Source organism: Lottia gigantea (assembly GCF_000327385.1).
Source record: "Lottia gigantea unplaced genomic scaffold LOTGIsca_84, whole genome shotgun sequence".
Classification (NCBI taxonomy): domain Eukaryota; kingdom Metazoa; phylum Mollusca; class Gastropoda; family Lottiidae; genus Lottia; species Lottia gigantea.
The window spans coordinates 774,676-790,520 of NW_008710779.1; the positions used below are offsets into that span (position 1 = coordinate 774,676).

At 33.3% G+C, this 15,845-nt stretch overlaps 1 protein-coding gene across 1 annotated transcript; it reads right to left on the reverse strand.

The window, feature by feature from the left end:
* Window positions 1–1,023: 1,023 nt before the first annotated feature.
* Window positions 1,024–7,215, reverse strand: LOTGIDRAFT_133480 (hypothetical protein; the record flags this gene model as incomplete). Its single annotated transcript, XM_009067627.1, has 7 exons — window positions 1,024–1,209; window positions 1,626–1,787; window positions 2,290–2,493; window positions 2,921–3,145; window positions 3,925–3,998; window positions 4,952–5,063; window positions 7,141–7,215. Coding segments are annotated over 7 exons (1,038 nt in total), but the record flags the coding sequence as incomplete, so codon positions are not given.
* Between the last annotated feature and the right edge of the window lie 8,630 nt (window positions 7,216–15,845).

A 15,845-nucleotide genomic window follows, 5' to 3' on the forward strand; every position in this document is an offset into this window, starting at 1 on the left:
CAACAGACACTAACCTTTAAAATGGACTGAGCTGATTCATTTTCACTTGATTTATGTTGTTCTTCATCCTTAATACGTCTTATCCATAATTCATAATTATCTTTCATATTTTTAGTTAATAAACAGTTCACTTTACGTGTATGTTTACTTGCTTTCACAACCATTGTACCTATAGAGTATTGAATCTCTATGAATATTTTGAAGTAGATCATTATTAGATTCAAGCAAAACATTAATTTTCGGGTAGGCTGTGGGAGAGAAGGAAAATTTTGCCACAGCGGCATTACCCTGCATGCTCTTTTATGATTTCCAAAAGTTCAGGAATTTTTAACATGCATTGTCCAACTGAATGACAAGACACTTTTTCCATGTCAGTCCCTTAGACCTGCATCACTGACAGAGGGAAAAACCAGTTGAGAAATGCAAAGGTTTTATCTTTGCTAACGCTGGTTAGTGAGCAAGTGTCTAGGCCGTGGAGGCTCTATGTCAAAGAAGCAGCCTGATTAAAAAATAAAATGTTATTAAACTATGAATACCTGATTCAGAATCACATTCATCTTCTGTATCTTTATTATCAGTATCAGTTCTCTCAGTATCAGACAGACCTGAAACTATATCATATACATACATCCAAGATTCATTTAATTCTATAAATAAACCTTAACCCTTTGAACCTTGAGTGTAAATGAAATATAACGTCATATACTCTGAACTCCAAGTAATAAAAGTAAAAGCATATGACGATAAAGTTGTATGATGTCACTTAGCAACGGCTGGTATACCGACTTAATACCGAGTTAATGTATGGCCGGTAAACCCACCGCTAGAGTTTGACCTAGATGTCAATGTGTATGGATAATAGCAGAGTCTAAAATAAGAAAGATATTCCCCAAAACCTAGCTGTACTAAGAAGGATTGATAACTGAAATGCAAGTCTGCAGCATAGAATGAGCTTTATTGAATTGGGCAAAGCATCCAGTCCTGGAGATGGGGCAAAAGACACATGGTTCAAGAGAAGAGCATCTACTTACTGTCACCATCACCATCATCTTCAACCCATGTTCCTGGTAATAATCCACCAGTTACCATAGCATTACATAATGGGGCTACTAGATGATTAATAAAGGTTTCTTGTAATTTAGCTAATTGTGGACAAGTTCTGTCCATATAGGGTGATATTGGCATTCCTCTTGACTGTTCTTCATCACCCTGAAAGTAGCACAGTACAAAATATTCCATTATTTCTTTCCAAGTTGAAAATAAGTGTTAATTCTTAACGGGATACAGTAAAACCTGCATTAAGAGGCCACTCAAGGGATGAATCCTTGGCTGTCTCTTAATGAAGGTGGTCTCTTGGGAGAGAAAGTCAGCAATTTGCTAGTTCAATTATTTTATTTCATTAAATGGCTTGGCCCCCCCCCATTGCCATGGTTACAAGGGGAAATCCTAAGAATGGAATTTGAATATTACAAACATCAGAACAAGTGGGAATGCTTTCTTCAGGAGATACAGGGTTATTGAAATCAGTTAAAAACTGAAAACAGAAAAGAAATTGAGAACTCTTCAGACAAGCAGACGGAAGGTTGGAGATGTCATAGATGAAATGAAGGTGTACAAAAATGTACCTGTTCATAAAATTCTTCAGCAATTCTTCTTGTCCACTCAAAATGTAAATCTCTGGCTTTACTGGGACCATTGATGTCTGCTAGCTTAATGACCATTTGCATGACTAACATACGGTCACTTTCACTTGTCCAATCTATACCAGGTGATTCATCACAGTTAACCTATAATATATTATAGAAATATTAAAACAGAACTTGAAACATATTGTGACTCAGAGTTTCACACTATGATATCTTCAGACAATTGACCTATTTTCAGCCTACGCCCCTACTGAAGTTGAACAAGTTGTTATCATTTCTATATCACTCTAAAATTTATGAATTGAGCACAATTTTAACAATGGAAATATTTTATTATATACTACACTTTATATAATTTACAGGAATTTTCATGCATAAGAGTCAAAAGATTTGGTTTTCCAAAAACAAAAACATAAAGAACTGGGCAATGGAAATGATTTTCTATTTTTCAAAAATTTTACAGAAGAAAAATATAACTTTTTAACCACATTTCTTAAAATAACTAAGAATTATCAATGGTTGATTTTACTACTTTTGAAAAAAAAAAATGTCTGAAAATTGAAACCAAAAAGGATCCGTATTGGTACATTAATATAACTTTCTGTTTTTTTAAGATTCTTAATAGTAAACTAATTAATATTACCTTGGCATTAAATTCTGCTAGGATTTCGAAATGTCTCTTCAGATCTGTTGCTATTATGGCTTCAATTACCAGGAATCGAAATCGTTTGAATTCGACAGCATCAAGTGAGCGAAGGAAGTTATTTTTAGGGTTTGTGAGTATTAATCTCCATGCTGCAGCAGCATGATGGTTTTCTAGGACAGATCTATCATTATACAACACAGCCTGTAAAATACATTTCTTTTAAGTATATATAACACTCCTCATGATTAACTGGTTTGAAATAATCATAGCTTGTGATTGCTAGTTTTCAGAAGTATAGATGATACCCTAAGGTAACTATCACTGTGGACACCTCTCACATTTCATAATGCCATAATTTGGAGGTTTTACTATAATATTAAGATAAATCACTGTTATGTTGGTGGTCCTGCCTAAAGCATCTGAATGTTATTACAGCATACTATTACAAACTTTGACAGCCTTTGACAGAAACACTGTTAACATTATGGCTTATTGTTTAACATGTCTGTTGAGGACTCTGATTGGTTGTGTTCCCTAGATTACAATCCAATCAAATCGCTAACACTTACAAACTTCCATGATACAAGAAAAGTGGCTATAGTAGTCAAGAAGTTTTAATGGTTATTACCTTTGATGCATGAGTTGCTACCAGGAAAGCATTGGTTCGACCTGGATGATCATAATCATGCATGGCAGCTGCTGTGTACATAGCCATTAATTCTAATGCTGGAAAATTACCTCCCATTATACCATAACTATCATCAGCTGCAAAACTCGGCCGATTAAAACTAGTTCGTGGTTCATTCTCAGTTTCTGAAATAAAATTACTTTCAACATGTATTTCATTCAAGTACTATACCAGTGTTATAAGCCCGATTTACATTACACCTTGACATTTTACCACAGTTTCATTTGTTTTTTTATCCAGGTTACTAGGACGTCTATAATTACCTTTTAGGTGAAGAGTTCCATAAAAATGATTGTTTTACACTATTAATATGTAACTTGCTATCAAAACGCTCATAATGCAAATGTTTGAAAACATCAAATCCCAGTGCTTAATTGATAACAGTAGTTACACACATATCACTAAGTGTATTAATTGGAACCAGTACCTACTGATTTGCATGAAACTCTACTTGTCAAAGAGTTCCAAATGACATTACAGTTTATAATTGTAATATAATATACATGTGCTAGAAAATTTTCTACCCTCTGTTTTATTAGTTGTCCATGCTCAAGATCTATGGCCAGTTGAAAAAGCGTCTAGTTGTTCGGATGGGACAATAAACCGAGGCCCTGTGTGCTACAGGCTGTGCACATTAATGATCCCTCGACAGTTGGAAATCAAAATGGAGTTGTTGCCAGTCTTCATTAGCCCACACGGTGCAGAAAAGTAGACGTAAAACTCCATTCATTTCATATGGACAGTTGAAACTAGAAAGGATATCAGTAAGCTACTGTCATTTATTGAATATTTCTGAGCTCAATTCTGTGTAGAATAGTAAGTAAAACTCCATTTCATTTTAAAGATTTGCAATATGATGATGAACTGAGATAATAGTAGGAATACGAACCAGATTCACTAGATGAACCATGTCGTGACATAACTTCAGTTGAATTACACTGTACAAAACCTGGTATAGGTTGAGTTGTTAAAAAATATACACCATGTAAAACATCTGTAGCATGTACTCTATTATGATCTGAAATAAAACGTCTGTAGATTACAACAATATCGAGTACAGACAGCCCAGTCGTTAGGGTGTGGTCCGTGGGGGCTGGGCCCCAGCAAGTGAGAATTAAGCCCCAGCAAAATCTTCAGTAGTTCAGCAGAGATTGATTCATTTAGTATGTCTTTGTACAAAATCAAAAAGATATAGATTTTGATTCGTTTTTGGCAACTCAAAATTGTCAGAAATGAGTTCTCTAAGCTTTTAATTCTACAAAATCTGAGCCCCAGCACCAATTCATTCCTTGCCACAGGGCTGAGTACGAACATACAAGGTTCAATTTAAGTGGTATCGTATCAAAGTTTGAGAGTCAAAATGACTAATTTTGAGATACAATCTTTTCTTTATTAGATTAAATCAAAATCTTCATTCTGCTAATCAAATCAAATCGCAAATTAGTGAGAATATCTTTCTCTCTATTGATTCTGTAAGATTTTGCGATAGCTTTTTATATAGTTTTACATAGATCTTGGGCATAATACCAGATCATTTCATTTGCAATCAAATTGTTATGAAATGCAAATCAATATTGAATATTGGTGTGACCTATTGCTAATCAAATCTTATATTCTAAATAGTTTAGGAGCTCATCCCATATCTAAATCTTTATCCTGAAACTTAAAATTCTCATCACATACAGGATTAAATACTGATTTCTCTTATCTACAGCATAATTCCATTAGATCAATTCCAGATTGTGTTACACATGGAATAGAACAAGGCTATTGAGCTGGAAAACAACACCATATGTTCTGAAGATAAATCTTATTGGTTGAGATCTAAATCAAGTGAAGAGTATATAACCCTGTTGGATACGGGGTTTAAGTTCAAATCCCTCAAAATTTGATATACATGTACATTCACAAATTGCTCTGTTAAGCTCACATGCATTAGTACATGTTCTTTATGAGAAAAATAGCACTTACATGGTTTCTCTCTATAGCCTAATTCCAAAGCATGGAAATAATTCATAAATTCTGGTAACGGTATTCGGAATGTCTCAAACAATCCAACTTCGTTAAATAATTTATAAGATACCTGAAACAATAAAATGGAGATATATATAGTTTTAAACATTTTTCCTTTTAATGATCATAGGTAGAATTATAGAAGTTTTTTCAGACCTATTTTTGAGTCTCTAGTTTTTGAGAAGCATAACTTGTCACAACTTTTGGTATCTTTATAAAGCTGAACCATTAATGAGTCCATCAAGACATTATCAGATATTCTATGATGTAACTGTGCCCAAGACACAGTACCAAATACAGTCTAAGGGGTATGGTTTTCCCTTTTTGTACAACTCCTTACCTGGACTTTATTTTGGGACTGTGTGGGGCACAGGGATATTGTAGAATATCTGGTAATGTCTTGATGGACTCATTAATGATTCAGTTTTATATAGATATCAATAGTTATGGTAGGTATCATAAGGTAAAATAAATGGTATATTGTGTTGATTAATTGTCCATCTCAATATTTTAAATAAAAACCGAATATGCACAAATATCTTTCCTTGACTAAACAATTTTTATGCATAAAAGGATAAGATTGTGCCCAAATATCTTAAAATTGTCAACAATACAATGTACTGTACTATAAAATGATATTTTTGTTAAGTAATGTTCAAGTATGTGTATAACTTTCTAGCCACTGGTTCTGATTACATCTTATTACAATGACTATAATATAAACATCTATTAGTATTTATGATATGTAAAATTAGTTTCAGTTATAAATGTAAAAATATCAATAAACATTATCTTTCACATTTCAACTACAAATTATATTGTCATTTACATAATATTTCACTCTCATTCTCTTCTATATTCAGTTTTTAATGAGAATTATTAACAAATTGTCATCTTTTAAGTGTTATTCAGTGATTGAATATAACCTACTGTAGGTCACATTTTCCAGTACATCTGAATTCATTAAATGTTTCTCTGGAGGTTAAATTTTATTTTCACTTCAATTGGTATAACCTTGAAAGTTCCTATCATTACATATCAATCATTTTTTGTAGGATAAAGGTGCAGAAGGTAGGGGTGGCGCATAGGGATACAGGAGGTGTGTGGGGTTAGGTAATTAGTTTGCACCCCCAATTATTGTAGGTCTACCCCCAATTTATTTGAACAAATTTCAAAATATGATTTTTATTTGTTTTTTCTCCAAAATATGTGCCAGAATGCACCAAATCAATTCTATTTTTCAAAAATGTTGCTCCCCCATTTTGTCAGTCTGCTCATTGCAAATTAGTTGTGTGTCTAGCAAATCACATTGTATGTCTTTTCACCAAAACATTTTATTTCATAACAAATTTTTATTTGTATAAGTAATAAATCAAGACTAGATTAAAATAGTAAGATAATATTGGTGTTGTTTTTACATTTTTAAAAGTGTTTTTCTCTGTGCATTGTAGCGTATAGAAAATCAATGCCGCGAGCTGACTATTTACATGCACAGTGTGTATTTTGAATATTTTCATGCACAGCGTGTATTTTGAATATTTTCATGCACAGCGTGTATTTTGAAAATATAAATATAAGCAATTACACGCATTTATTCAATTTTCCACCCAACTCTTTCAAAAAATAGCCAGTATATACTAGTATTGTTTTGTATTGCTTATAATTGATTTGACTGAATATTGCATCATAAATGTTGATGTACGCTTATAAACAGTTTCACTGAATTTTGTATCATAAAAATCGGTGTCTGCTTATGAAAATTTTTTTTATAATTTATGACCGGTTACAAAATTCAGTTAAAATCAAATTAAAGCATGCTCATTAACAGTAATTTCTGAACCTTGTATAATAAACCTCTGTATGTATATGAATCCTGAATTTTGTCAGTAATGCAGGTAAGAGGGGCTGACATGGAAAAAGCGTCTGGTCGTTCAGATGGGACAATAAACCGAGGCCCAGTGTGCTACTGGCTTTCCTTTTTAAACGATCGAAAAAGAGCGGGCTGTCAGGGACTGACAAAATTTCCCTCATCGTACCCTGCATGGCATTGCCCGTCTTCATTAGCCTACATGGTGCGGAAAAGTAGGACGTAAAACTCCATTCATTTCATTTCAGTGAATTTTGTGTAGTCAACTTTGTTTACTTACCTTACTCAATATAAAGTCTTTGACACAATCTGATAATTGAAATATAGGATAATCCCATTCACTTAAGCGACTAATTTGTAATAATGGGTGACTGTCTGTTTCTGAGATATCAAATAATAATGGATTAGAGCTAGTATCATCACTATTTAATTTATTATCATCTTGTTGACTATCATCATCATCTTCTTCAGCTTCTTCTTCTTTTGCTTTGTTCTCTACTGTAACTACATGACTACTAACATGACTACTAACATCCTACAATACAAACACGTATATAGTTTTCAAATTTCAACCTTAAGGGATCCTAATACCATAGCGATCGCCAGTTGGGTATGGTTACGAATAAGAATAGAAGTCATACGTCTTGAATGCAGCTCTTATGCAATTTTTCATGACCATTTTCATTATTCTTCACCACACACAACTGGTAATCACAATGGTGTGAGGGCACTTTTAGATAAAATGGAAAACCAAAAGTTTTGAGGATAACCACTTATGTTATCACAGACCTTGTCTCCCAGCTTGTTTTGGCCGGAAATGATCTTTCCTAGATTATCCAACAAGACTAGATATTTGGGAGTTGAGTTGTCAACCACCATTAATTTGAAATTGTCAGACCAAGATTAAATATTCATTCTGTCCCCACATGGATTTCATCAAATTTGTGATCCTTTGGTGGTGAATTTCTTAGTAAAGACCCTTCGCTTTTTTCACTTGTACTGTGAACCTTAAAGAACTGGCCAAGTATTCTCAAAACAATCTTAGCTCTAGGATATCCTAGAATCAGTGTTAAAAGCAAAGACCCTGGGACATCCTAGCGCTAAGATTGTTTTGAAAATACGAGGACAGGAATGTGTTTGAAGTTTAGCCCTTACAGGTTTCTCAGACTCTATGGTATCTAATAACAAAGAGACATTGATTATGTGCCAAGAAATGTTCATTTGTATCAGAAGTGATATATATCAAGTCTGAGTTTCCACATCACACTCTTTGCTTGATACATTTCAATGGAAATCTTAAAGTACAAACACTATTCACAGACTCTAACCAAATTTATACTGGTAAACAATAGAACTACCAGTCACTTGTATCTTTCCGTGTGTCTGAAGACTTAGTTTTCCTGGCCCCAGGACCACAATCCTTTTTCATAATTAGCTAGGATTTACCCAAATTTGAAGCAACCATTACAGGTGCATAACTGATTGTACCAAAGAAATTGATTATTAATTTATTCCTTAGTACACAATGTTTTTTGGTGTTATCACATTAATCTTCAAATTTTACATTTCCTTAAAGGAGCAACTTTAATGTTGGTTTGACCAATCATACCTTCGTTTCAGAAACGGGAATTTTTTAGCTTACATAATCAGTAATAGTGTTCATGGCTCATCATCGAAATTTGAGCCTTCGAATCCATCTGTATCCATATTTATTGACGTTTGAAAGTTAAAAATTCAACTTGAATTTTGGTGAGACTATGCCATATATAGAAAACACATATATAGAAATAGACAGTGACATTTCTAGTTTGAGGTATATTTGAAGGGATTATCCTGCGTTTTAGTATTTCTTAAGACTATTAAAGCACAATAAAGACCCAAATCAATCTCTGAAAATGCCAACTGTTCCCCATTAATGAATTTGAGTAAAATTTAGCTAAGCATGAGAAATATTTTGTGGCTGAGGGCTCCAGGTCTTATGTTCAAAGCATGTTCAAGATCACAAGTTTTCCAGAACCTGTGTGGACTCTATACCATCACTAGGACCATTTAGATTGGCATGCCAAGTTAAAAATATGATACAAATACTCTTACTTTTCTTGGTGGTGATCCAGTCACTTCCTCTGATGTAACAATATTATCACTATGGTCACTACTACTAGGAGAGTCACTACTTTCATAATCAGAAGTTATATTATGCCGTAATATTTTTGAGAGCGGTTTTGAAACACCCTCGTTTTGTTCATTGTCCACACTACTTGATGGTTGAGGTCTAGTTATTTTGTTACTATCTGAACGTAACAGACTTACCCCAATATCTGAGGTATTTCCCACGCTTTTACGAGAATAACGTCTTTGGTGAGACTGGGAACTGGGTGTAGCAGCCAATGAGAAGGACCTAGATTTAGGTATAGTTAAAACAACAGTAGTATTTGAAATGGGAGAGGGACTATTACTACGACTACCATTTGGACTTGATCCTGGTGTTCCTTCTCTCGAATGTCGGAAGGAAGCACTACGAATCCGACAGGGCTCAGGTTCTAATGTTGGCATTCCTGTGGCTGACGTTGTGGTTGTCCATGTACTTGTAGACATCCGTCGAATCAAACTTGGTGGCAAGCTTCGTCGCAATCGCTGAAATGAAAATTAGATTTAAATATAATTATGAAAGTTTTTTTGATATCCACACCAAGACTTATTCTGGCACCAAATTAACCTCCTAAGAGTTGGAATGTATTCAAGTTTCTATTTTGGCAGTAATTAGAAAAGAACAAAAGGTTGCTCAAAACTACAGCAAATTATGTGCCAGCTTTTGTCAACCTTTAAAAATTTCAGTTATTTTTTCAACAGCTTTTTTCAGCAATCAAGTAACCAAATGCCAAATGTAGAATTGCAGTTTGCACAATTTTGTGCTGTAGATAGATTGATAGAGGTAGAGAATGTTTGGGCATATTTAAATATACCGTACCTTTGGTAATGAGGATGGTCTTTCTCCAGTATAGGGACTTTCTTCTGAATCAGAGCCATATGATGAGGACTCTGTTAACGAAACTAATGGACTAACACGTGGTTTATGAATTGAAGAATGACTTTCTGGTGGTTTGAGCAGATTACTAACAGCACGAAGACCGCTGATTATATGTAGAGGCATATTAGAATCTGCTAACATATCAGTAATTAACCCATGAGCTTCACCAATAATAGCTGATTCATAGCCTGCTGAAGCACTCTGAAATAACAAATGATATATAATTTAGCAGATTTCAGCTTAGTTACTCAGTATAACTCAACATTGTCATTAAAAGGACAGGTTCATTATTTCTAGAAGTAAATAATTGCACCTTCGTCTCAAAAACAGGATTAGTAACAGTGTCCTCAGTTTAGCAGTTTAGGAATGTGAAAGACCTATCTCAACAATGAAGACAGCATTATCAGAAGAAAAATTTATGAGCATGAAATGAAAGGTTCACAGACTTGTAGCTAGCCCAAGGCCTCCGCCATCTGGGAGGCTTAAATCTTGCATGGAAGGACCCATCTATTCGAATCAAAAGGTCCATCGAGATATACATGAGAATAAAGCCCGTGACTGTATCATGTGATTATAACACGATGTCTTTGGTCATTGGTCAAATTTTCTCTCTTGCCCCCTCCCCCTGCTATGGGTCTCATAGTACATTTTGTAATTTCAGCAACTTCAATGCATCTACTCCATGTAATATTACCAATTTTTCACCAAAAAATAGGCATATTTATTCCTTTGGTGTATTGGAGTCATGGTTGAAAAGGTACAAGGGCAAAAATAAATGATGACAATACACAATATAGTGGGCATATAACAATAAAATATAGATGATGACATAGTTTGATAAAGTTCAATATTCAATAAAAACCAATCATATATATCAAATCAAATATTTTTTATATTTTTATCTCTATTTCCTACATACAACTCTTCAAACCAATATTAAATATTCAACAAAACGCCTCTGGATAAAATCAATTGAATATTTTTATAGTATATTTATCTCAATGATATCTATACATTTATTTAAAGAGGATTATTAAGAGGTTTTCTAAACTTTTTATGTGTATTGGGGCAATTAATAGCATCCATTTGCATCTTATACATTTTCAATCAGACGTCTGTGACTTGAAATGAAATGAATGGAGTTTTACGTCCTACTTTTCTGCACCATGTGGGCTAATGAAGACGGGCAACGCCATGCAGAGTGCGATGAGGGAAATTTTGCCAGGACAGCAGCATTAGCCTACTCTTTTTTCGATTTCCAACTGTCGAGGGATCTTTAACGTGCACAGCCTGTAACACACTGGGCCTCGGTTTATTGCCCATCCGAACGACTAGATGCTTTTTCCATGTCAGCCCCTCTTACCTGCATCACTGACAGGGGGAAACCGTTGTCTGTGACTTGCAATTCCACTAAAGTTCTTATAAGTCAATAGCAGCTTTTGCAATAGTGATGTCATAAAAAGCTTACTTTTAGAGGAATTGCAAGATTGCAAAATTGGAATGGTGCAAATCGATGATACCAGTGTCTCAGATACACATAAAGAGTTTTAAAAACTCTTTAAAATCCCTTTCATTTTACTATTCCTCTTCTAATATATCTTTATCAGATATCAGTTATAGCTAGTGATATTTATTTAGTATTTTGATGTATGTAATATATATATTAAATTACATGTAAGGTCAGTGCAAACAAAATGATATGGTCTGTCAATTTCTAGATTAAATCATTTGCTAATTTTACTTGACAATAAAATCTCACTAGAGGATTATACTCTGTGTTCAAAAACATCTTTATGGTGTTTAATATCCCATTTATAACATTTCAAACACTGTTTAAAATATATGACAACTCTTCTCATGTTAAACTAAAGTAATTGTTAAATATCTTTGTACTGTAAAGTTGTAACTGACATCTACATTCCAAATGACACAAGTCCTAATTTGATAAAATGACAATAATTCTACAGAAAAGATTATAACGAATACAATTATTTAATATGCCATGCCTACACGATCACCTGACATCACTCTTCAATTCGATTTCAAAGAAATTCTAAAACCTGTAAGAGGTTTACAGAAACCTTAGATTTTTTTGACGTTCCAAAAATTAAAGGCAGCGGGCATATATCTTTAAATTTTGGTTTTGACTGGCATTAATTTGCTCAACTAAATTTTACAACCTACTAAAATAACTTGGAGTGCCCCTTTGCCGAATTCAGAAATATCATGATATTTGTCATGCACAACCTGAAGCCACTTTACAACTGAGTTTGTCAAGACTATCAGAGAGTCCACATAGCCTATATTAATATTCGTTAGGCCTACATATTATCCTGAACAGTAAACATCTCAAAGTGTATTATGATTTGTTTGTAGGTTGAAAAAATTTGTTTGCTCAAATTGATGAGAACTATACACCACAAACGAGAGAAATGTGTCCCTTTAACTACAAAAAATCTTGCCGTTTTAACGTCAAACTATTTAAAAAGTTTACGTAATATTTTCAAGTATAAATTACCGTCGTTTTTGTTAATGAAAATTGTGTATACGTTCCCTTAAGGAAGTATGGGTTATTTAACCTAGAGAGCTTCTATAAAACTATTTTACCACATAATAATTGATCTACCATCATACTGTATCCCAGTAAGATACCAAACTAATTAAGGCACAATTTTTAATTGCTTCTGAGTAAAACTTGATAAGAAATTAATTACCGATTTAGTTCATTTAACCCTTTAAACACTGAGTTTAAGATAATAAAACTTCATATAATGTGAACTTCAAGCTATGAAAAGTAAAGTATATGTCATTTACCCGTAACAGGAGTTTCACAGGCATCTTGGGTATTTATAAAAAAGACTTACAAGCACTCAGATCAAGTGCTACTGTTATAAGCTTTGTGTGTCAATGTGGTCATTAAATTTCAATTCTTAACGCAAACATGTAATCATTTCCCAACTTAAATAGCTTGGTTATCTAACTGACTGGGAATACAGGACAACTCGGACAAACTTTAAAAGTTGGTCGAGTCTTATTGAAAATAGTCCAAGTTGTCTTTGAAAGAAATTTATTGATCCAAGTGGTCTTTGGTGCGAGTTGCCCGGCTTCATTAAAGGGATTGTAAAGAGTTTTTCTAAATTTTCTATATGTTTTTAGGGACACTGTTAGCATCAATTTGCACCATTCAAATTTTTAATCAGACATCTGTGATTCCGGAAATTTCACTAAAACTTATTGTTAATCACATAAGGCCCTTCTCGATTAGTGACGTTATCAAACACTTAGTTTTAGTGGAATTGCAGGAACCACAGACATCTGATTGAAAATGTGAATGCAAATTGATGCTATCAGTGTTCCCTCCTTTACAATTCATTTCACTGGATATATTCTGTGTTATTTTGATTGGTATAATTGTATCAGGTCATAAATAACAGCTTCAAGAATTACATTATTTCAACTTTTGAAAGATTTTTGGCAATATTTTGTGTATGCATTATGAGATGTATATATTAGTACAGTTTTTATCATAAATAGTTCATCAGATATTTGTAAATAGAACAGTTAATATCAGCTATCAATAAACAGCATAAACAAATCATTACCTCACTTAAACTCCGATGCAAACAGCGAGTCGGTAATTTTGTTCTTAAGTCAGTTAAAACTAATGGAGGACTAAGTAGTTCTTTAAAAACATCACTATTCAATTTATCCGCCATTATGAGCACACTTTATTCTTTAATATTTGAATATTCCTTTTGAAATGGTGGAAAAACACACAATGTTTAATGGAAGGTAATTAAGCACAGAAACACATTAGTGGCATATTCCATGATACATGTCGTGTTCACAGGCAACATAACCATCAAACACTACAGAACACAATGGTGCTCTGACAATTCTTAACTTCCATATATCAATGGTCCAATATTACCATAACAAATTATGATAATAAGATAAGTATACTTATCTTCGGTTAGTTGACAGTATTTACATGTTAAGGTTGGGAATATTCATGATGTAGCTATTATTTTTAAATCAACCCTGATCACTTGAGATTGAGCAATTATTGTGTCTGAATACTCGAGTTGACAAACAGAATCACCAACATTCCAAATTTAGTTTGAAAACTTTTGTGATTGATTTCTCTTCAGACTCCAAATTGAATGAAATTCTCAATAATTGCGTTTAAATTCTACATTTTAATTAATTAAAGGTTGAGATTACATGACAATAGATAATTTACTTCTCATTCTAAACACGCTGTCCTTGGTCAAACGATTTCAGTTTAAATGGACTTCTATTAAAGCATAACAATAGGGTTGGCAGACACCCATTGTATGTGTGAGTGCCGCCATTTTTATTCCATGGTCATTGATTTCAATTAACAGTAATTATCTTAATGTCTTGGTATTAGGGACTTTGATAGCAATGATTCGCACCATTCCAATTTTCAATCAGACATCTGTGGTTCTTGCAATTCTGTTAATATTAAACATTTCATGATGTAACTGTTGTCAAAGCGACCTATAATATCAGACTGCCTTTGCTATAGTGACATCATGAAACAGGCAGTTTTAGTAGAATTTCGAAAACCACTGACTGCTGACAGAAAATTAAAATGGTGCAAATCAATGCTGTTGGCATCACTAATATACATATAACAATTAGAAAATACCTCTTTAAAATCTCGTCTAGTAGGAGGGAAATGAAAGGGGAAATTACCACTTTCTTGCAATTGATTGGGATAAATGAAGATAGCCAACACCATGCAGTGTGCATTGAGTTGATTTTTATCAAGACAATGGTATAAATAAACTTGCCCTTTTCTAATTTCCAACTGTCAAGAGATCTACAGCCTACTGTACATATTGCATCTGTTTATTGTCCCCTCAGAATGATTAGAAGCTCTGTCCATGTCAGATCCTCCAGCCTGCATCACTGACTGGGAACAAGGTTAAAAAATCTAAAAGTACCATCTTAACTTACATCAGACGCAGCAGAGCAACCTAAATAGTGGGAGATTGACTTGTATTTTTAATTCACCATTAAGGTCAAGTAGAGTTTCCTGAACTTCAATCTTACAAGACTCTCTAGATGTACATTGACTTAATTTGTTCACTGAATATAATATATAGATGTCTATATTTACTCATTGAAAATTTCTTTAAAAATTATATCGATGATATTTTGATTTGAGACAGTATCTTGTCATCTCTAGACCAATCGTACCTTATTCTCAAAAATGGGAATTTTTTTTCATTTATATACTGTTCAGAGCTAGAAATTTGAGCCTTCAAATCCATGTGTATCCAGAATTATTTATGTTTGAAAATCAAAATGATTACTCGTCTCTTCTAGAGATTATCCCTTATAGAAAAGACATGTATAGAAATAGGTAGAGAAATTTCTAGTTTGAGGTATTTTTGAAGAAGTTATTTACTATTTTCGAACATTTCTAGTACTTCTGAAGACTATTTACATAACAAGACCAAAATCAAATCTGTCTCTTTAGAATAATATTTTTTGAAATGTTAATTTGTTTAACCTCTGGTCAATGGTTGTACAGGTCCAAGTCAGTTACTATTACAACCTTAAGTCTAATAACAGGTATGGAACATAGCCAAAGCTAAATAAGTTATATAATGATATAATCATTCTATGTTATATTTCAGAGTAGGCTTTAAAGGGGCAGTATGCAAATTTTCATTATTCAAAATGTCGTAAATTATACCTAAAGTATGCTTTCTATATCTATATATCTACTTGATCTAACTGAATTTATCTTAAAAGGGTTAATTAAAAACGGAGAGTACTAATTGTTCATTAAGCTGTTTGACCTAGTTTGGGTGTTTGGCTTCATTATGGCTCAATATTTTAAAATAAAACCTTCAAAATAAGTAGGAGACATATTTCTCTACAATAAGGCCTTTATTTTGCTTAAATCCATACAGTAGTTT